The sequence below is a fragment of the Polyodon spathula genome, chromosome 6 (assembly GCF_017654505.1).
Source record: "Polyodon spathula isolate WHYD16114869_AA chromosome 6, ASM1765450v1, whole genome shotgun sequence".
Classification (NCBI taxonomy): Eukaryota; Metazoa; Chordata; class Actinopteri; order Acipenseriformes; family Polyodontidae; genus Polyodon; species Polyodon spathula.
Window position 1 is genome coordinate 11,712,692 of NC_054539.1, and position 22,044 is coordinate 11,734,735.

Below are 22,044 nucleotides of genomic sequence, written 5' to 3' on the forward strand. Positions count from 1 at the left end.
ACATTTGTGGTACAAAGTACTGTATAATGCTAATTGGAATGCCACATTTCTACATTTCTGTAAAATATGGGAATCATCTGATTGTGTTGGCTGGCCTAATGATGCATTTGTTATGATAGAAACTGATTGCATGTCTGTGCACTTGTTTAATCTACATTATACTTTCTGTGTACTGTAGTTTAACATTCTAGTCTAAAATATATAAATGCTCCGTCTCACTATGTGTCAGTTTCAATCATGATGAGTCAGATAGCAGAACCGACAGACTTTGATTGTGGGGCTTGAATGGCATGAACTCCTGTATCCAAGGGATAATTGTGGAATGAGAGATGATTATGCACACCACCAGAACTTCAGTGTTGTTTGGCCTGCACATAGTGACCCTGCAGTGCACTCAATTTGACTATATTATACTCAGTTGTTTAGACCTGGTAACTATAGTAACTACATAGTATTCCTGGTATGCAACAATTCACAATCGTATTCAGCTGCTGATTCACTGTGTGACATTGGCTAAGTGTCCAAAGTGTGGTTCCAACTCTGTGCATACTGTACCAATTTATCGTTATGACAGTAATTGGTAATATGAAAGTTTATCAGTTAACTACTGGTTATTTCAGGGGCCGTGGAGGAGCAGTCCCACCCCCTCCACCGGGAAGAGGGGCCATCGCAGCAAGAGGAGTGCCTGTGAGCCGCGGATCGCTGCCTGGTCTGCCAGCTGCCAGAGGAGTGCCAGCCCCACGTGCAAGGGGATCTCCAGCAGCATCAGGGTACAGGCCAGTCCCACCTCCAGCAACCCACGACTCATACGAGGAATACGTAAGTGAAGACTGTTCAGTTGCAAGCTTTTATAAAGCTGTTGTTCTTTTTAAAATATTAAAAGGTGCTTCATTTGCAAGACTTGAGAGTGTTGCTTTGTAAAATGAATCCTCCACGTGGTTGGATAACTGTGTCATGAGATCTGTTCCTGTTAGTGTCCTCAATAACTTTTAACCTTCACAGTGCTTAAGAACTTCAGGTTAGGGAAATAAGTAAACTAACAAGGACAAGGTGTAATTGTGAGCAGTTTCTTCAAATTCAGTAGAATGGTCAGGAAGCAGCATTCTAGTGGCATGTTAAAATCTTTTAATTGAACAGGTATTTATGCGTGTGTTGTTAGATATTACATAGAGTTAAAAGAGCTTCTTAGGTTCTATGTTAAAAGGAGCACAGAGCATCCCAGTGTTTTAATGCAGCGTGGATACATTTTCAGAGTTTAAATAACAATAATTTTTAATTTCACCAATCTTCCACAATCTGTTTTAAGTGCAAAGCCCAGTTATCAAGCAGAGTGCTGCAAATTAATGTCAAGCTGCTACAGCCACTGTATTTTGTTGTTTATTCTTTGTGTTTATAGGTGGTAGGCAAGTTAATTTAGTATCTTGTTTTTTAGCAATGCATCAAGATTGTGGGTGCACGGCCAAAGTCATGCGTGTTCTTTATTTATTTACAATGCCCCACTTTTTTGTTCAGCTAAACCTTGCCACACATTTGAACCTAGTAAACCAGACAACAATTCAAGAGAAAGAGCAGTTGTGTGGTTCTTAAGACTTATCTTAAGTCTCCTTGGCTAGCAGTGGGAAAACCTTAAAAGGCTTGGGTTTTTTTTTTCCATTGTGGCAAATTGCTGTAAATTGCCCACTCCATGCCATGATTGGGGCAGTTTGCAATATGATTCTTACATGTGTTCTGAAAAAATAAAAGCTGAACCAAAACAAATTTTCACCAGCCCTTAAATTATCAGAAAATAAATAGGCTGAGTGGGTATACCTGAATGGAAAATTAGCATAGAAGAGAAAGTTATGTGTGGACCTGGTGATTAAACAGATGGCATATTGAATCAATGCATTAATCATTCTCAGTGGTAGTCCTGGGTTATGACTTTAGCTTAGGACAAAATTAAAATTAGTTTGTTTCCGTTTTGTTTCTCATGCCTGGATGGTCCTCCAAACTTTCCTTTTAGAAAATAAACTGAAAACACAAAAAAATTACAGGCTTATCATGATATAAAACTAGAGAGTAAGAATACAACAAAGCAAAACTCCACTCACAAAACAGTCTATCGAGTCAGCAGGACTTCTACAGTGCAGAATCATCTCTTCAATTCACAAATTTGGCTAATTTCCAGTTAGGCCATGCTGACAGTACTGTTACATGTACTATACTTTATAAAGGCCTTTCACAAATACACTGTTTTCAATATTTCACAAATATTTGATCTCTACTTCCGATAACAAGGAAGCACTGTATTAAATGTACAGTACAGTATCTGTTTGGTAGACCTAAAATGCAATTTAGGAGATCTCTTGGTCAAGTTATCTGTCATGCAATTAAGCTTTAGCAGACAGCCAAAGCTTAGGTAGGCAGCCTAGTCAGAAAAACTGCCAGTTCATTTCTCGTAAAAAGGACAGAGCTTTTTTCCCCGCATGGTTACTGGAACACTGTTCAACGGTCCAAGATGGGCTTTAATGAGATGAAATGTCAAGAGGCTTGATCTGCTAATGGAGAGAAAAAACAAGGCCTTTACTGGAAAACAGAAATTTCTAGACATAAAGTGAATGTGAGAAAAGGTTGTTTTTTTTTATTTATTTATTGGGAAACTTTTTTTTTTTAAATATTGCCTTTCTAAGATATCCATCCAGCTGAAATTACAATTTAAAGCTATGTTGGTGATATCAAACTCAATATTATTTGGCAAAGTTCCATAACCTTCTAGCATATTTAGGTTCTTAATAATACATTTTTTTGTTGGCAGTTAGTGTAATTTAAATTCCATTAACGGACAGTAAACCATTGTTTGTTAATGAAGACACATCTCATCAGCTCTTTACATGTATATTTTTAATGAGCAAGTAGATGTAGCTTCAAATATCATTCAATTATTATGTATTTATTTTACATTTTCCTTACAATGTAATGATGTTTTCATTCTTAAAGGTTCTGGGTTCTGTCGCTCCACTATTACATTATTATAACTTAAAATCTCCATTTGGCTCAGTGCTTGCTTTGAGCTAGGCAGGAGTTCTTACATTCTAGCACAGATCAGCTGTCCACATTCCATTCAAGTCATATGACAATATGGCTTTTCAACATTGACAGATAATTTAAGCACCCATTGAACTTTATTCTGACTGCTTAGAACACAATGCTGCACCTGGAACCTGCTCATGACACTATGAATATAGCCGTTTTTTTATTATTTTTTGTGTCTTATAACATTTGGTATACTGTAAATGCTTAAGCTGTGCCACAATCAAAACTGTAGATGTCTTAATTTATGGGCATAGTGCTGGTGACTACAAAAAATCACTTTGCTCTTGATATTAAAGTTAACATTAACCTGGCTTTTGTTCTGTCACTAGTGGGAAAACAGTTGGTAAACTTGTTTTAGATTATATGTTGTGGTGAAGTAATAAAACAGCTTTTGTGAATGACACTGGAGTGGAGTTTTTTGTGAATGACACAAGGGTGGAGTTTACAAAGCATGTTTACAGGGCAAGGACAGCAGGAGACATGAAGGGAATTACAATTGTGCAGCATTTAGTTCTCATAAACTGCAACCTTAAAACAGCTTAACTGATTGCAAAAAGGCAGCAATATATTTTGCAAAAAAAAAAAAAAGTGATTCCGGCTAGCTAATGTCAGCATTGGCCACTCATGGGCCCAGTAGTCGCTCCCGTCAGGAGCTAGGACTCAGACTTTTGGGCCTTTAAGGGGGGGGGGGGGGCCTATGAGGCCATGTGCGCATCGCACAAGGGGGGGGGTGCATATGTGATGGGTATACCCCACCCTTGTGTTTATATGTATTATTTTGTATTTGTGTTGTGTTATTATTTAAAATGAATGTTTGCGGTGCATGGGTCTTTTAGGCCAGCAGAGAAGGATTAGTTACCTTCCCTGTCAAATCACTTCACGTGCAGAATGTGCCTGAGCTCGATTGAATTATTAATAAGCAATCAAGTCCAGGCAGGGCTGTATAAAAGAGTAGATCAGCTGCACATCATGGTTGGGTTGTTCAAAGGCAGAATATAAGGTAAAGAGAGCTAAAGAGAAATGCAGTATAAGCAATTGATACTAGTGCTGGCCTTAAAACAGCGCGATACGTGTTTGTTTATTGTTCGTTGTGTTTGGTCTGCTTGTTTTGGCCATCGTGCTTTTTGTTTTGAAAAGTGTTTTGTTTTGGTTGTTCAAGTATTTAATTTTATTTAATAAACACGCGCAACAGCGCTTCATGCCCTGTAGTACTGTGTCTTCCTGGTCATACGTTACCACCAAGCATGTCCGTGGCAGGGAGACTGTAACTGCCAAGTTGTGCCAACATGTTTCAAAGAGATCAGTAAATAAAGTTCTCATTGTTGAGGTTTGTACTCTCTACTTGTTTCAACACATTATACAGATGCAATTTAAAGAATGCACACACAAGTAATTATAACACTATATTTTTGTACTCCTATCAGCTTAATCTTTAGTACTGTATGGTCATAAATGGCTTACACTCATGTATTAGCCTGTGTCATATTGGTTAATGGTCCTACATTGATGTATTTGAGAACTACTATTTTGGCAAATATTGAGATTTTTCTGAAGGTAATTTAATTTTGACAGACAACCTCTTAATCCCTTGTACAAACCAGACTTTGCCACTTTCATGCTTCAAGGGGTACAAATTGATTCACACTTTTTTTTTTTTTGAAGTTGAGCAGAATTACTTTAAATGAAATAATGTGTTGTAGGTGTTGAAGTTCCTGGGCAAATTCCTTTGTCCACTGAGGTGTCATAGAGGGGAATTAATTGAAGAGAGGAACCATACTTTGTGACTGAGGAAAAAAAAACAGAAAGCGTTTTATACAGATACAGGACTATTTTAAAACAGCTAAATAAAGATGTAGGGTTTGTGTTGTTATGTTGGCAATCAGGGGTGTCAAACTGACAAGCTACATGTAATCAGATACGTTTTTTTGAGCAACATTTTTGAGTACTATATTTTATATATATATATAGTTATATATATATATATTATATATATATATATTATATATATATATATATATATATAATATATATAGATCTATATATCTGTTCATTCAAAGTACTTTCCAGAGCCAATTATAATTTGGAGATTACTTTTTATTTTTACTTCAGTTGGAAATATTTCAGCATCTGCTGTTGGTAGAAGCACCTGTGTCCAAATAACTTTCTACAGCTCTGGATGAAAACCTTCATGTCTTTTTTGTTTCGCCTGTCTGTCTCTCAGGTACTTTAAATGATTAATGACTGAGAAGGTAATACCGAAATCTTACATAATTCATTGTGCTTTTTTTATGCCTCATGTAGGAGGAGATTAGTTGTTTTGTGGTTAATGTGAGAGATTATCAGGCAGTTTCGTCAGGATAGGATTCACGTGTACTGTGCATGCAGTCGAAGACAGTGGACACTGTTGGTTTGTCAGCAGTTTTGCTTGCAAGCTGAAAGTACAGAATGGTAAATCCTCCAAACACATTTTCGTGCAAGAGAACCATTTTTTTTTATACGTCATAATTAAAAATCCTGCTAGTCAATAGAAGAAGTCACTGTTGTCAGTCAAGTTGTTCGTTATTGCTAGTATTATGATGTTATATTTTGTATTCATTTGAGAATATAAAATGCCTTTGCACTTGCTTCAAAAGAGGACCTAAAGTAATAATATACATTTTTGTATTATCAGTCACATCTGTGCATTCTGGAAGCTGAATCTGTTACTGCTGTAAAGTCTGGTTTACAATAGTAAGATTATGATGTGTTTGTTATTTAGCCCTTTTCACTAATACCATCAACAACCTTTACAGTAAGTAGCATACAGCAGAGTTGTACTATATGACAACTGTACTATATAGAAAACATTTTAAGGTCTTAATAAAGATATATGAGTGAATCCCAGGAAACATCTTATATTGTTTGACTTCTGATCCTCAAGAATGTTCTTTGTTAATATTTGTTATCATTTAAGCAAGTGATTTTTCATATATATATATATATATATATATACTGTAACAGAAGAGTCATATGTCCACCACTACAATGTTTAATATTGAAGAGGTGCTGACACCAGTACAAGCTAATTGTATATAGTGAAGGTAGAGTTTCTACAGTAGTACAAAAGTACAAAAATCTTCAATTTTAAAGTCTTACCAAAGCAATTTCCATAGGGACATTCATAGTCACGCTCTCAACATTTTTCTTCTTCAAAAGGATTCAATACATAACTCCCACTTATTTATATTCATCAAAAAGTTATTTGATTAAGATGTTACCTAAGCAAACCGTGCCACCAGATAAACTGTTGAAATATTACTTTTTCTGCAGGGGTATTGCCTGGACAACACTATTTAATTTCCATTTCCATTTCCACTTAAAATCCTTGTAAAATGGCAATGGCATATTTAAAACAAATTTTGTTGGTGGGGGTGCGACTGCTGTGGGTTTTCTCCTAGCCCTGCTTGTACTGATCAAAATGACATTCTACTAGTTCGTATTTACGAAGTGACTGGATTAGAAACAACAGCTATGCAACTACCCCCGCTATGTATGCCGTTTCATCTTACTTGGTTCTTAAACACTATTGGTGCTTGAGGAAATTCCTGCTTCAGGTGCTCCAAAAAAGACGGTATTGCTAGAGAACAGTTTACAGCTTTTAAGAATTACACTTACATCTGTAATTGCTTTTTAACAATGGGTTTGGTTTCACACTGGAGATTACAGTTCTGGAGGTTATGTAATTATGTAAATGTGATTTTCACAGTTAGCCATGCATAACTCCCAGGTTACACAACAAGAGCAGTCACTAGATTTAACATTTTGTTACTGTATGTTTACAAATACCAGTGTGCCGCTTTTTAAAATCTAATTTTATATGACCTTCAGTTTCACGTTAGAATACACGTGGGATTTGAAGACATGGATACATTTACATAAAATAACAAATACCTTTAGTTACAAGGTAATAATAGTTAATGATTTTTAAAAAGGTTGAAGAAGAAGAATGTGGCTAGTTGTCTGTACTCTTACAATACACATACATTTTGTGCCATTTTGTTTTTTAAATCTCTGTAAACATCTTTTCTTTCAGCTATCTAAATATAGAAAAAATAGTCAAGGTTGCTGTGATCTATAAGTAAGAATCTCAATCCTTTCCTTGAGATATTTGCACTTTTAAATCAAACAGAGCTTGCTCTTCCTATTGAACCCTCCACGGGAGTATTCTGTTCCTATTCAACTTTTTTCCTTCCCTGGATCCTGCTGTCCTACCTTGCACTGTTTCTCAGAAATTCAGAAACTGCATATCCACTGAATTGCTATTTTTAGGCAGGTCTTTGCAAATCAGAGTGCTTCGTTTATCAACATATTTTATAAAATGTGGGTAATGCATTACTGTGGCAAAGTGGTTAACAGTGTGCAGGTGCAGGTGATCAATAAACAGGCAGACAATTATAATCCAGGTGCAATGTTGTTTAATGGTTGTATTTTGATGGCAAACAAGAGTAAATAATAACAATGTCAATGAGGAGCAATACAGTGGTGTGTAATGCATGTCTGTAATCCGCGGGTTGGCCCCGAAATAATAACAGCCCTGTTTTAATTCACCCACACGTAACACCTACACAAACACAAACACCTGTCCACAGTGCGTGCTCTGGTGCTCGTGGTGAAAATATAGTACTTTAGAGCAAACAAACTGCAGTGTTGTCCAGGTTTGTGCTGGCCTTTAGCGACGGCTCCTGGGTCGAGTTTAGCTGTCAAAATAATTCCAATAAACAAACAAAACACGATTACGTCGATTTATCCCCTATTTATACCAACACTCATGACCCCTTGGTAAACGATTGCAGTCGCTCCTCCAACCCGCAGCTGCCACATCATTTCCCTTCCGGGTTGATGAGTTAATGCACCAAAGCTCCATCCCCTTTCTAAGTGAACAGCTTCCTTTTAACCCTAGTAAAGAAGTGTCAGGCCAAACAGTCCAGGGTAATCTGTTCCCGTTACTTAGTGCCCTCACAGGTCGGGAGGGAGATTTACCACCAAGAATCATTGTCTTTCTGTCACAATTACATGTTCCAATATGCTCTAATACTGATAAAGGAAAAACAATAGCCAATTCATTACAAAGGAATAAAGTGCCTACACAAAAATTTGCCAGCACAACAATTGTCTTTATTATATACATTTACTGGGGAATTCCATTAAACCAAACACATTGACTTTTTGATCTGTTTTAGTGGTTTTATACAATTTAATAAACCTATTATCAATTATGATATTAATAGTTAAAGATTAGTTGAATAAACATATGATTTTTTTTTTTTTTGCTATACCATGTGATACAGTGTATATACACATACTGTGCATGTGTGACCTATTTGCTCATGTTACTGCCATTCTCATTTTTGAACATACAGTGGATGGATGTATGTTAAGGTGATTTACTTTCATGGTGCTGTACAGGAGTGATCTTTAATTCTGTATGTATTGCAGTGGTGGGGGTGTATGTCTTTAACATATCAGTACTTGTTCCTTATGTTATTTAAATGTCTATTATTAAAGCAGGAAGTACATATTTATGTAAATGTAATGAATATAACGACACACTCAATTATCTATTTGCCATTTGTTTTTTTCTGTAATAATATAATAGGTGTATATTACATAAGAGATAATACCTATGTATGTCGTTAAACTAATGAAAAGTCTACATCTAAAGCAGTCCCTCCTACAATCTCAAAATGTGGATGTTCTACTCATTGTTGTTTAATTCAGTAGTTTTAGTTTAACCCTGTTACTTTGCCAAACATGAGGCACACTTTTTAATTTACATGCAGTGCACAGTGTAATTTAGGGGTTTATAAATGTGCATGTTTTAATAGAATCCGTCCAGTTATACATGGCATTGAATAATTACCTCTAGGATTTTCAATCGGAAAAGATTTTTCTCATTCAAGCTGGGGCAAATTATAAACTGATTTATAAGGCCTGGTAACTAAAAATAGCACTGAAATGCAATGATGATAACCCTGAGACATGTAATTTTTATAAGAACTGAAGAAATGCCAGTTACCGATATGTCTGTGTCTGACTTATCCAAAAAGCCTGTGTTGAAATCTAGTTGTCAAGTTACTGTATGTTATTGGCCACTGAGGTTAAAGATAACATGGTAGTAGCCACACACAGCTTTTTTTTATGTCCTGAAAACCATATTATTTTGCCAGCCTGAATCTACAAAGACAGTGGAGTTCATACAGTACTTAACCCCGAGTCCAATCAAGTCTGATTCACATACTCTCTGAACAGGCAGCCAAAAAACTGCTGCGTTCTCCTTCATTTGAGCTTTGTTACCCCATGACAGTGATCAAACTCACAGCCTTAGGATTCAAAGGCTTGTATGCTCAATATACAATATGCCAACTGATTGATATGTCCACACAGACTGCATAAGGAAATAATGTAGGGCATGTGTTTGTTATGTGTTTTATTTTTACAGCTGTTTCTTGTGGAATTGTAGCTACTGTATAAAGGTGCTATTTCACTGTTTCAAAATAACAATTGTCAGTTAAGTAAATTATGTATAATACATGGGACTGCATGTTAGATTGATAACTAGAAATGATTGTACCATTGTCCTGCAGACTGTAATATTTATTTTCCTGTTTAAAATATGCTAGGACATACATTGGCTTGCTATGGATAGTACATATTGTCGATGGATAGTAAAGCTCCACACAGGAAGACCTTGGGCACCTTCAGTATCCTAATTACAGTGAGCCAGGGCTTTCAGCTGATGTATTACCACTTGATTTATTTCCTATTCACTTGTTCAGTAGGGCTGCAGTTGATTGGTTTTCCAAATAAGTGTTCAAATATAAAGATCTTGCTTCATTAAGTAGGTGCTGCACTTATTATGCACAGCGGGTTGTAAGTCTGTGTAAAAGTTAGTGAGATGAAAAGCCAAGGCTTTGTAAACATATCAGTACATTTAAAAGAAAATTCAGCACTACATCACACTACAGGGCAAAGAACTGAGAACAGAGTCACAAGGTCAGTCTGTGTGCTTGAGTTAGCGTAATTAACATGTTTTCTAACAGCTCTTTGTGAACTCAGTTGGGGTGTTCCTGTGTTTTGTATTATCAGGTGCAATTCACAAAGGCATAGGACACTTGTTATCACCTTTTCAATGGACTGTTATTAAAACGGAGACGTCAGCTTTTAAAAAATGAGGCATTATCCCATTTCTATAAATGGGAGTAGTAGGAAGGTGCCTGCCATTCTCTGGATACGGAGAAGGTGTCAGAGAGCAAGAGCTAGGCAGGGGAAATCCCATCTGCCCCATATCGGACCCTGAACAAATGTAGACAGTTTACCGTGTTTGTTAAAAGGTTTTACCTCCCATAGTAGGACGTATGAGAATGATGCAAGGAGCTTAGACCCAAATTGGAATCTACCACCATTCTGCAATATCTATTGAGGCTTAGGTTTTATCAGCAAGTTTTAGCAGTGGTTACAGGGCTCATTTTCTGTAATTTTACAGCATTTGTTTATGGTAACAGAATATAAAAATATACGGGTGTATACACTATTTCACAACACAATTAAATAGTTCATTTTACAAAACTAGTAGCAAGAAATTATACCTTTTGAAATAGTTCCAGTTTCTTTTCACAAAAATACTCAAAATTGCACTTGGAATATGGTCCAATATGTAACATTTCAGAAGTGTAATAATTTTATTTTTGAATATTCTTGTGTGTGTTTCAATTTTAAATGTATTTTTTTGTAGCATTGGGTTACAATTACATTAGATCTCTAAAGAGAAAGCTATGCCATTGTATGGCCCTGAAAACTATTTTCAGAGTTGGAAATATTCAGATACAGTTCTTAAAGTTCTCAACATCACAGTGCTAGTGTAATTATTATGTTTAATATTCAAGCTGTGCTCTGGTTGGAAAATTATGTTTCTTGAATTGCTTTAGGCCAGGATACTAGATAATTTCTCCTGCTCTTCTAATAGTGAAATCATTAAAATCCAATAGAAGACAGGGACTGAGCCTGAAAACAAATTTATATTAAGATTTGCAACACATTTTTTTTGGTTCTGATTCAGGGCAACTTTACGTAAACATTGCCAAGTTGATCACATCACATAAATATAACAGAGCACATACATGTCAGCAGTTATCTCATGGATAGAAAGATCTAGGGTAAGAGGATCTAGACGGGGATTGATGATTAATTGAATTATAAACTGTTGCAGTTATTTGAGCACAGGCATATACAACAGATTCAGTACTGTAAAGTTTAAAGTAGAAATGTTTTATATCAATGTCACACAAGCAGAGTGAAAATGAGTCTCCAAGCCATTTCTGGTTTACTTCTGTTGTCGCTCCCTTTCACACAAATGTAAACCGAATAACGAACTTCAGACCATATTCACTTACAAATATAAACAGGAAGAGGAATTTTGTTTTAAGTAGCTAGCTAACAAAATAGTTCCTTTTTTTTCCGCCATGCACATCCATTGTGTATATACAGCTATGGACAAAAGTTTTGCATTACCTTATAGAATTAACAAATTTTGCTTCATAAAGTCGAATGAAACCTGCTGAACAATGTTACTTTAACATATTGAATTACATACCGCTTTGTAGTTTTCCATATACCTTATGAAAAATCTAATATGAAATACTGTACTACTATTATGGCTTTTGGTAGACTTTTGCAATATCATTTTGTAGTTTCTTTGATTACATAGTGTTCAATAAAAATCTAAAGGCTGATCATATAGTTATTTTGTTTGTTTGTTTGTTTTAAGTCATGTCTTAATCCAAAGATTCATGAAACATGGTACTATGTTAAGTTAAAGAAATTTCTGTTTGCAAACCATGCTTTCAAACTGTACTTCCTGGTTCATTTTCCTGTCAATAACCAATCGTCTGTTTACCTATTGACTGACATGTTTTGACTGACATGATTTGACCAAGAAGACACTGCGGGTGTAAAATGGCAAAAGAGGTAATGAAGTAACATACTTCCTTGAAGGCAAGGCAAGCAAACTTTAAAAAGAAAAATGCATATTTGATATCTATGCAGCTAAATAAAGTGAAAAACATATAAGATTTATGGAATTATTTTGTTAGCTACAATTACTTTCAACAGCAATGTGCTTGGTGTATGTTTTCATTTGTTTTAATAGGCACAGTTGTAACAGCAGGAGCACACACTAGTATTGTACCAGGTGGACCAAATGGAAAAATATTTATTTTGCCTGTGGAAGCAACATATAAGTCATTGTAAAATCTAATTTTAAACCCGTTGCAAACAATAAAGCATTCCATTTGAGAGAAAATCATAAAACGTAATACTGTGTCTTAGATGCCTTAAGGTCACACTTGGAGAAAATATAAGACAGACATAATAGCTTTTCTGTAAGATTTCAAAATTGGCACGCAGAGATACGATTCACAGCATATACCAGAGAATCTTATGAAATGGGACTCTGCTCACCCCGATTAAACCTGTTTTTAAATGTATGTTTTCATCAGTATGCTGTGGGCTTAAAAACCACCTAAGTTTACCTGCCACCATACAATGGAATTAGAACGAATTACTGTAGATGCCTAGTTAATACAATGCGTATGATAATACATTTTCATAGATAATCCATGTTATTTGTGCTTATGATGCGTTATTGCAAAATGTGCCCATCACAGCAAAAAAAAATAATCGGGCGGGTAGTTTGACTGCAGTTCAATTTAAAAAATACTGCACGAAAAGTGAAAGGGTTACAAAGACTTACCTTTCACTTCAAACATTTTTACCCTCATCGAGACCCTTGCAATACAAATAGAAAAAAAACAAAACATGAAAGTGGTGTATCTAAGTCACTTGGCATATCCTCTTTATATAACTAAACTCCGTAACAAGCGGCATACCAATCCAATCACCTCCTCCCAGCTCCCATGCTCAGCCTAAAGTGACAGTAAAACAACCCAATGACAAACAATGCACCGGGTCTAATTTAGCAGGGGAACCCTCCCAATTATTAACATGACAGTGCACTCCCAGGCTGGTTGATGCATTCCTACACCAAGTGAACCTGACAGCCTAGTCCCCAGTTGAGAACTAGCTTCAACTGTGCTGCCCAAACGCACAGCTGTAAACACTATAGAGGGTAACCCCAGTGGTCCAAAATAAGCTGCATACCTGATGTTTTTACACTTTAAATAATCTGAAATACGCAGTAAATTTTAATTTAATGCGTAAAAATACACATCTCAATTTTGCTGCACAACTTATCTGCCTCTCCTCCCGCCTCCCCTCAAACTTCCACTAACAATTATATCTCCCAGAATACAATAACTTCATTTACTATGAAACTGTACACAAGAAAAACCAACCCAACAAACATTGTCCAACCTTTGGCTAGCCCTGTTGTCTTTGTAGGCAGTCAGAGTAAGAATAAGACAAATTTGACACTACACAGTTTGAAGCATAAACACCCCAGTCCAGCTACAAATCCAACTGGAACCATCGTCAGAGGCAACCTCTAAAGTAAGGTAACTGTAACATTAAAAAAATGTTTTTATAATTTATTAAAGCATTGCCTTATTTTATTTATCTGTATGGCTTTTTATTAAAGTTTTAACATGTTCAGAGTTTAAGAATAAATAACATAATTAATTTGCAGAGTCAGTGTGATACCTCGAAAAAAATGCGATGTGCCAATAAAGAACCTTGTAGAACACATGCGTGGTTGTACGGGAGTTTAAAGTAACATTGCAGTTTAAATGGAAGGCTCTTTTTTAATGTCTACCCCATTGCCATTCAAAATTGTACAGTATTTATCGAGATTACTTGTGACTTCAAGGTAATGTTGCATTTTACCCCCAGAAAATACATTTTACTCTCTGTGTTAAAATTAGAGGGTAAATTACACCCAGACCCAAAATGTTATCTGGAGCTCTGGGTACCCCCCTTAAATGTTACACTATATATCAATATTTTAATAAGATTTATACTTACTGTGCCACCAAAACCCGGTCCTAGCATATTTTGTACAATTGAACATTTATTTGCATATTCCGTTTTCTATGTGCCTATACTTTAGTTATTAATGTTCAGCAACTGAGCACTGCCAGCTATGGTCTGGCATTTAATTAATTATTATTACAATTCCTGACCACTAAACAGTTGTTTTTTTTCTGCACAAAATATATTTCATATTTTTGTTCTATGCTTCACTCCAGTTAGAACTTGAGATGGCTTCTTTTCTTAGCAACGACAGAAACTCAAAGACTACAGTAACTATGGAAACAATACCTTTATAGAAAATATGACAATATTGGCCTGGAATTTCTACTTTTCCTTAATTAAATTATTTAAGCTGCTCCATTTAAGTTATAATTTGCTCTATATACTTCACTTGGTTTTGTAAAAAAAGCCCATTAAATCAAGTTTTCAGTTCACAAAAACCTTTTTGCAAACCGTTTGATAGGGTTTATATTAATATTTATCTTTTTTCTTTCAGTATTTCCCCATTCAAGGGACATGTCATAGTAAGCTAAATGTAATTTAAGAGTAAAAGGGAACTATGAAACCAGGATAATTACAACAAGTGATATTATAGAACATGGTCTTACTATATTAAATGAAATCTAATAATAAATTGTGATAGAACAGTCAATGACAAAATAATTATGTATAATGTTTTGCTGCATAGAAACACCTAAATTTTATTACAGTATATCCACAAAGAGAATCAACCAGTTTTAACTTATACTCTGCAGAAAGACAGCGATGCTCCCTGTTGTGCTTTCCCTGATTCCTGCTGCTTAAATTTGTACTTTTTTCATGATGCCCTAAGGAGTTTTAATTGTTTAATTGTTGTACCGATACATTTGAACCAATAAAAAGACAATCAGTAAACAATTAAGTTTTAGGTGTGTACATTTTATTTTATCCATTCTGTCATTATTACAAATGGCTGCAGTAAACCAGTAGTATTAATCAGTTAAAAGTTCTCTTTTGGGAATAGGTTCAAATCCAGCTTTAACTAAAGTAATTGGACTTGGCTGTGAAGGGTCATATTCTAAAGTACTATTCGCATGGGACTGAAAAACAGGAGGTCCAGATGCCCTGTAAAACAAGCCAATGACCACTGGAAAAATGATCTGTGGTAAAACTAAATTTACAATTCGCACAACACTAAATTTCACCGATGTCAGTAAAAAGTCAACTGAAAATCTGGTGATTTTTAGTCCAGTGAGAATAGTACTTAAGTCAACCTTCGCCTTTGTAGAAAGTACACCGGGCCGAAGTTTGGCAATCTCATGAAGTTCATAGAAATGTTTCCCTGGTCATTCCTTTTTGAAGGTAACAGATGAAAAAGGGAAAAGTGTTTAATAATGTTTAATTGACTGATTGTTAAGCTGACACATAAGTAAAGACTTGTAGCCTTGCTGAAACACTCAAGAATATAATTTCCAATTGAATCCTAGATTGTATCTGAATTTTAACACCAACTACAACCGCTGGAGGATCCAGGATAAAAGGGTTTAAAGAGACAGGGTTACAGGGATTTGATATTCCCTGCATGTGAATGTGTGACCATGCATGGTCATTTCTAATAAGCCTTCCATTAATCACTATTCTGGGGTGGGAAGACAGTCTCTTTTAGGTACTGGATTAATGGCCCTGCTATCTTTGGCAAGGGCCCTTGGATCTTAATTATCTACAAGGCAGCCCTAGGCCCAGTGCTACATTTTACACAGTCCTACATTTTTCTAGCCCTACTTCATTTCAATCCCTACACATACACCAAGTTTCATGAATATCCATCTCCAGTCACTGTATGTTTTGCTGCATCAACAAGGAGAACAGAGAGAATGAAAACAACCTTTTTTTCCACTTTTCGACTGCTTATTTCTCCTAATCTGTCTAACATCATTTTGTCTTGTATCTGTTGTTAGAGAGTCTTGATCTGTACAGAAACGTAAGTAAAAACACATTAAAATAACTGAAACACTGTGTTGATACCCTAGTTTTCATGGTAGTTACTGAATTTGTATAACTTGGCAGGAGTAACTACCATGACTCACAGTGCAAGATTCAAACATGATTCTAAAAAGTATTTTCTCTAATCATCCTTGGTTTAGCTTGTCAGAAAAATGTGGACATATTTGTTCATCCTTTATATTTTATTAATAATATACAGTCTGGGTGATGCATTATATTAGCTTAGTTTAAAACATTTTTTAAACATATGAAACCATATTATCTGGGGACCTAGGTCTATTGTAATATAGTTAGACTAATACAATGTAATTTTCAATATCCAAATTGGATTTCAGTTGCCACAAGCTCATAATGTATTAATTTATAAAGATACAAATAAAGACAAGGCAAATTGGATAACCCTGTTAAAGGCAGAAACTGTGCTGAAAATGGTTTATGAAGTGGATTTCTTTTTAAAATCTCAGTTGTGATCAGTATCCTACACTTTCAAGTCTAAGTCAAGTCTTTAAGGTTAACAGCAATAGTTGTGTAGGAAGTGCTGTCCATAGAAATCAGTAAACCAAGTTACTGCTGCTGCAAAACAGCAGCACAGATTGGAATCAGATGGTTTTTATGTTATTTGCTTGTTTGTTTGTTTTTAAACAAGGAATATGTGTACTATAGTACTTGCTATATCACAAAGACTGTGTTGGTAACATGTATTATTATTATTATTATTATTATTATTATTATTATTATTATTATTATTATTATTATTATTATTAATAAGTCTGTTTAAAATGCATTGTATTCCTGAGTCCAAAATGGGTGTAATGTTGTGTTGTATATATGATTAAGATGACATGTCTAGCTATCGTAGCTTCAAGGTAAATATCCTTTCTCCAGAAATGAATAATCATTTTTGTAGTAAATCTCAACCCCTTTAATTGACTAGCCATAAAAGAAAGCATTTGTCATCAGTATGGTTTCAGTCAGTGCAATTTGAACTGTGTTCGGTCACTTTCAGAGTTTATTGCAGCCTTACAGCCGGAGTTTGTATGAAGCAGATTTCCCGTATTGACTTCCATGAAAACAATTGTCTTTGTAAACATCTGTCAATATTTGGAGTGAAACATGTATTGGAATTATCACACCTACTGTTCACAAAGCTTTTATTAATGGGAGGGATGAGGGCCTGTGGAATTAATAATTGATTTTCTAAATGCTAAAGCACAAAATAATTAGTCATTTGTAAAGTTGTGTGATACAATAGTTTTCAGATTGCATCTAAAAAAAAAAAAAAATTGTTGTTTTTGTTGGGCTTTTTTCTGAGATGTGTTTGATATATTTATGTACAATGTGTATTCTTTCTACTAGGGATATGATGATGGATATGATGGGGAGTATGATGATCAGACATATGACACATATGACAAAAGTTATGGCAGCCAGACTCAAAGGTAATCTTTTCACTTTATTGAACTGAATACAAAATAACATAATGCATGTTATCTCTGCATGAAAATGTTCTCATGTGTGTATAAATCAACTACATGTGGTACCATCGTGAATACCATTTATATATATATATATATATATATATATATATATATATATATATATATATATATATATATGTCATTGTTTTAATGTTAAAAACAAACCTGAATAATTTTGTTCTATTTAAAGTACATTAGTTACATTTGAACAACTATCATAACAACTGAAGAATATTGGTTTCTGTATTGGAAAGGCCAGAAGGTGACTAAAACATAGGAACTGGCTGTAGCACTTTATCTTGTCGACTCTTAAAAGGTCTCAGTGACTCAGCAGGAACAATATGGATTGATAACATATTCTCCTCCCCTGACTTGAGTATGTCACCACTCAATTGGTCATGAATTTACAGCATTACATCCCTGAACTCCAGTCTACATTGCGTCAAAATAGGCCTTTTTATCATGATAAACAACTGTTTTAGATGTTGGTTGACTTTTCTAATAGACTTCATGTGATCATTCTTTCCAGATGGTTCCACTAGTTAGTTAGTGGAGAACACTAGGTCAAGGCAAGCACCTGTTCTTATGAATTGTTATAAAGCATTCATTTGTCTGGAAAATTACGCCATATTACAGATACAGTACAATATTGTTGGAATTATGGAACATTACTAAAGCCTATAATGGGTGATTTTTTTATTTCAATAAATTATGCCATCCAGAAAAAAACATTCTTAATTTGAATGTTAATGTCCTGCTGCATAATTTAAATTAGTGTTCAGTGCTGCAACCAGCCATTCTATATAAACATTAGGCCTTGTATATTGTAGATCACCAACAGTAAATATATATGTACAGTATAAATAAACATACAGCCAATGTTGAATTATGCCTACCCTAAGTTAGATAGGCTGTTAAAATTTAACACTGCTGGCAGCCTAAGGTTGTTACATTATGGGACAAGATGAAGTTGGAAGTTCATTCTCAGCATTACAGAACCGTGTCCAGGCTCCAGTCTTCTACAACATCATGTCTGACTTAGTAGCTGTGTGCACACAATACCACAAGAACTCAATCAGCCCTGTTAAAAGGAAAGGAAAGACTGGGTCTGTGCTGTTGTAGTTGAGGAAAACATGGTTTGGTGTCTTGTGCAGTATAAATAGTGTCTTTAATGTAATGTTAAAAGTCTGAGATAATTTCAGGATAGAACAACTTTAGACTGGTTTCACGGATCATGATTAGCCCAAATCTTGGATTACTTAACGTAAAGTAAAATGTAGTCATCCAAGTTTGTGCTAAGTATGGGTTAACTCTAAGGCTACATCAAAGCCAACATAAATACAAAATGGCAGGTTCCTCAGTTCTTCGGTGGGTAGTATAGCCATTGTGTGGTTGCAGAAAAAGTACCAAGACCTTCCCCAGATTACAGAGACCCTGCAAGTGCTTTTCTTTTTACATACACTTCACGCTATGGATTACATTTAAGACCAAGTCAATAGTTAATAAAAATTGCATTTTTGTAAAAGTACATGTTATCTGTATGAATTTGCTGTATTCTTGTTCTCCAATTATGTTTTAGTGTCCCTGAATATTATGAGTATGAGCATGGAACAAGCGAAGAAGCCTATGACAGTTACGGTAAGGCTCTCTATGAGGAAACAAATCAATCACTGACATCACAAAAATTGCTTTTGCTTTTCTTTCTTTTTCCCTGCCTGGTCTTCATGGACCCCAGACACAATTCATTTGTTTGATTCCAACTTGAGATTTGACTTAGTGTTTTGGGCCAGAACATTCGACAGATCAATGTTGAATAAAATTCATCATGCAATTAATCAGCAGCCTTAATACATTGATCTCCACCGGGACAGTGAACACACAGATTAGTACCGGTGTGTGTTCTACAGTGCCAAGTGTCAGCTCTGTTGATGTCACAACACTGCTCCAGCTGTGCCAGTGACTATGGATCAAAAATTATTGGAAAGTTTTGTGTTCTTATTTATTATTATAATTTATAACCATCCCTCAAACCAAATATAGTTTAAAGGAACCTTGTGATATTAGAGCACATACAGGACTAAAACCTTATTGCTCAACTACTAATACAATTATTTTACATTTTTTGAAAATAGACTAAAGGTACAGTACATTTTTTTTATCCTCTGAAAAATGTAATAGTTTTTGCTCAGCACAAGATGCACTCACTTAAATTCCTCCCTCACAGCCAGATTCAAAATGGATTAAGACTGGAAAAACCCAGTTGAAGAAAACAATTTAAGTATCACAGTTTTACTTGAGCTGGTATTTCCCATCTTATGGTTGGTTTTATTGAATACACTAGTAAGTCTTTATACAAAGCATACCTATTTAAAACATTCACATTTGATTGCAAAACAAAATTAAATAATATATTTAGGAGCATGTAACAGAGGTGTTGTAGTACAGGTGTAAGTATCCGCTGATAAATGAGGTTGACATTGAAACGCCGCTCAGGCGTCCAGGTTTTATTTACAATTTTGCAGTGGTACGTGTCCAACACTAGGGTACCAACAATGGTAGGCCTAGTGTGGGAGAACATATACTAAAGTACAAAACATTCCAAACAAAACACTGTTCAAAAGCAACTAGAAATAAAAACTGACCACATAGTGGTCGAGCGCCATACCTCTAAAAAAATGTCCTTATGCTACACACTAGGATCCCGGTTAACACACATAGTGATCCTTGTTCGGATGATGCCGGTGTACACACAGTGACCGTGCGTTGGTTGCTTGGTTTTGGTTCACTCAAACTGGTCCAGTCATGAGGGTTCTCCACTAATCTACCTCCAGGCTTGTGAAGAACAAAGGACTGTCTTTTTAGCCCCTTTTTTAAAGGCCAGGGTTAATTGATAGTTAGTCAAACACCTGGCCACATACTGCACATGGATTTTAAACCCAACAGAGCATTAATACACAGAAATATGACATGGGCATTTTGTGGTGTATGAATGCTTAATATAATAACGTCAATGTCAAATGTAGCACTGCATTGACTAATCTTTGACACTGGCAAAGCAATGAGGCTGAATAGGATCTGTCAGTCACTGTATGTAGGCCAAATCCTTAGACGACAGAGACTGCAATTTTAAAAAGCATATGGGATACGTTGATGGAAATGTTGACTTGGAATGTTCAGTTGGTAAGTGATAGTTCTAAATGTGAGATATAAACACAAGTCGGGTATAATTAATGTGCCATTGTTCAGAGTAATGCATGCCTTGCAGAATAATTCAACAACACTTTTAACCTGATGGCCTCTATCCCATTAAACATGGTAGGTTTTGTCAGTAGTTAAAAAAAGTAGACTAAAACAGTTCTTTAAGTGCATTCATTCTGACTATAATTTTTTAATAGTAATTTAAATCAATAAATCAGTAATAGTTATCAGAATAAATCTTGGATATTGTTATACAGCGACATCTGTGAGTAAAGTTAATTTGATATGTTGCCTAATCAAGACTGCAAATAGATTAAAAGGCTTAAAAGGCTTTTTTTAATCTAATGTTGTACGAAACAAGGTATTAATAGGAAGTCTCATTGTGATCGTACCTGATGACCTGCCAAAGTTACATGATTGTAGTACACAGTTCTGTACAGCTGTCCACCTGGTTTCTACCAGTCTGCCACCTTTTTGATTTTTGTTTCTTTGCTTGTATTTTTGAATAGGCATATTTATTCCATGATTGATATATTCTAATGTTAAAAACATCATGGCATAATTTCCGGTATGGCATTTTTTTTATTTTTATGAATCATAGCAGTCTATGAACAAAATAGTATTAACAGTAAGCACAGTTTGTTAATAAAATTGTAAGCAGCATAATATTTTCTACTTTAAAATAAAATGTTTACCATTGTAGAAAAACCTGCATTCTAGCTTATTCCAAAACATCAACATAACATTACTGCAGGCAGAAATATTCACACCTGGTGGTTTGTGTGTCTTACATGCAGTCTTACCTGTGGTGACGGTGACATTGTACCTCTACCTCCACAAGACTGAAGATAAGCATCTAACAATCCCTTAATTACTTTCTCTCTGTCTTATTTTTTTTACTGAAAAGTTTCCCATTGCTTTCTGTTTTTCTGTTGAGATCACCACATAACGCAATGCATAAAAAACAAATATAAAGTTAAATTATACATTGAGAAATTTCACAATCGTGGTATACAAAGTTATATAATGAATCTTCATTGTGTACAGGTTATCCCACATATGATCCACGGGACTTAAACAACTCCCTCAATGCTACCCACTATGTCCTACAACTCATTCATGGGATAATTCTCGTACACAAGCAGGGGCGCTGGGACTAGGGGTTCTGGGGGTGCAGCTTTGGATGGCTGCCATCATATATAGGGGTTGCAGTTTGTTTTAGGGATGCACCAAATTTCAAGGTTTTGGGATTTGGCCGAATACTGAATCCATCTCAAAAGATTCGGCCGAA

At 35.3% G+C, this 22,044-nt stretch overlaps 1 protein-coding gene across 1 annotated transcript in view; it reads left to right on the forward strand.

The window, feature by feature from the left end:
• The window catches only part of khdrbs2 (KH domain containing, RNA binding, signal transduction associated 2), a 109,941-nt gene that overhangs the window by 85,245 nt on the left and 2,652 nt on the right, over positions 1 to 22,044 (forward strand). The window contains exons 6-8 of the mRNA XM_041251538.1: positions 621 to 819; positions 17,434 to 17,516; positions 19,135 to 19,193. Of these exons, the coding sequence (XP_041107472.1) occupies positions 621 to 819; positions 17,434 to 17,516; positions 19,135 to 19,193 (341 nt within the window). The remainder of the gene's footprint in view (positions 1 to 620; positions 820 to 17,433; positions 17,517 to 19,134; positions 19,194 to 22,044) is intronic.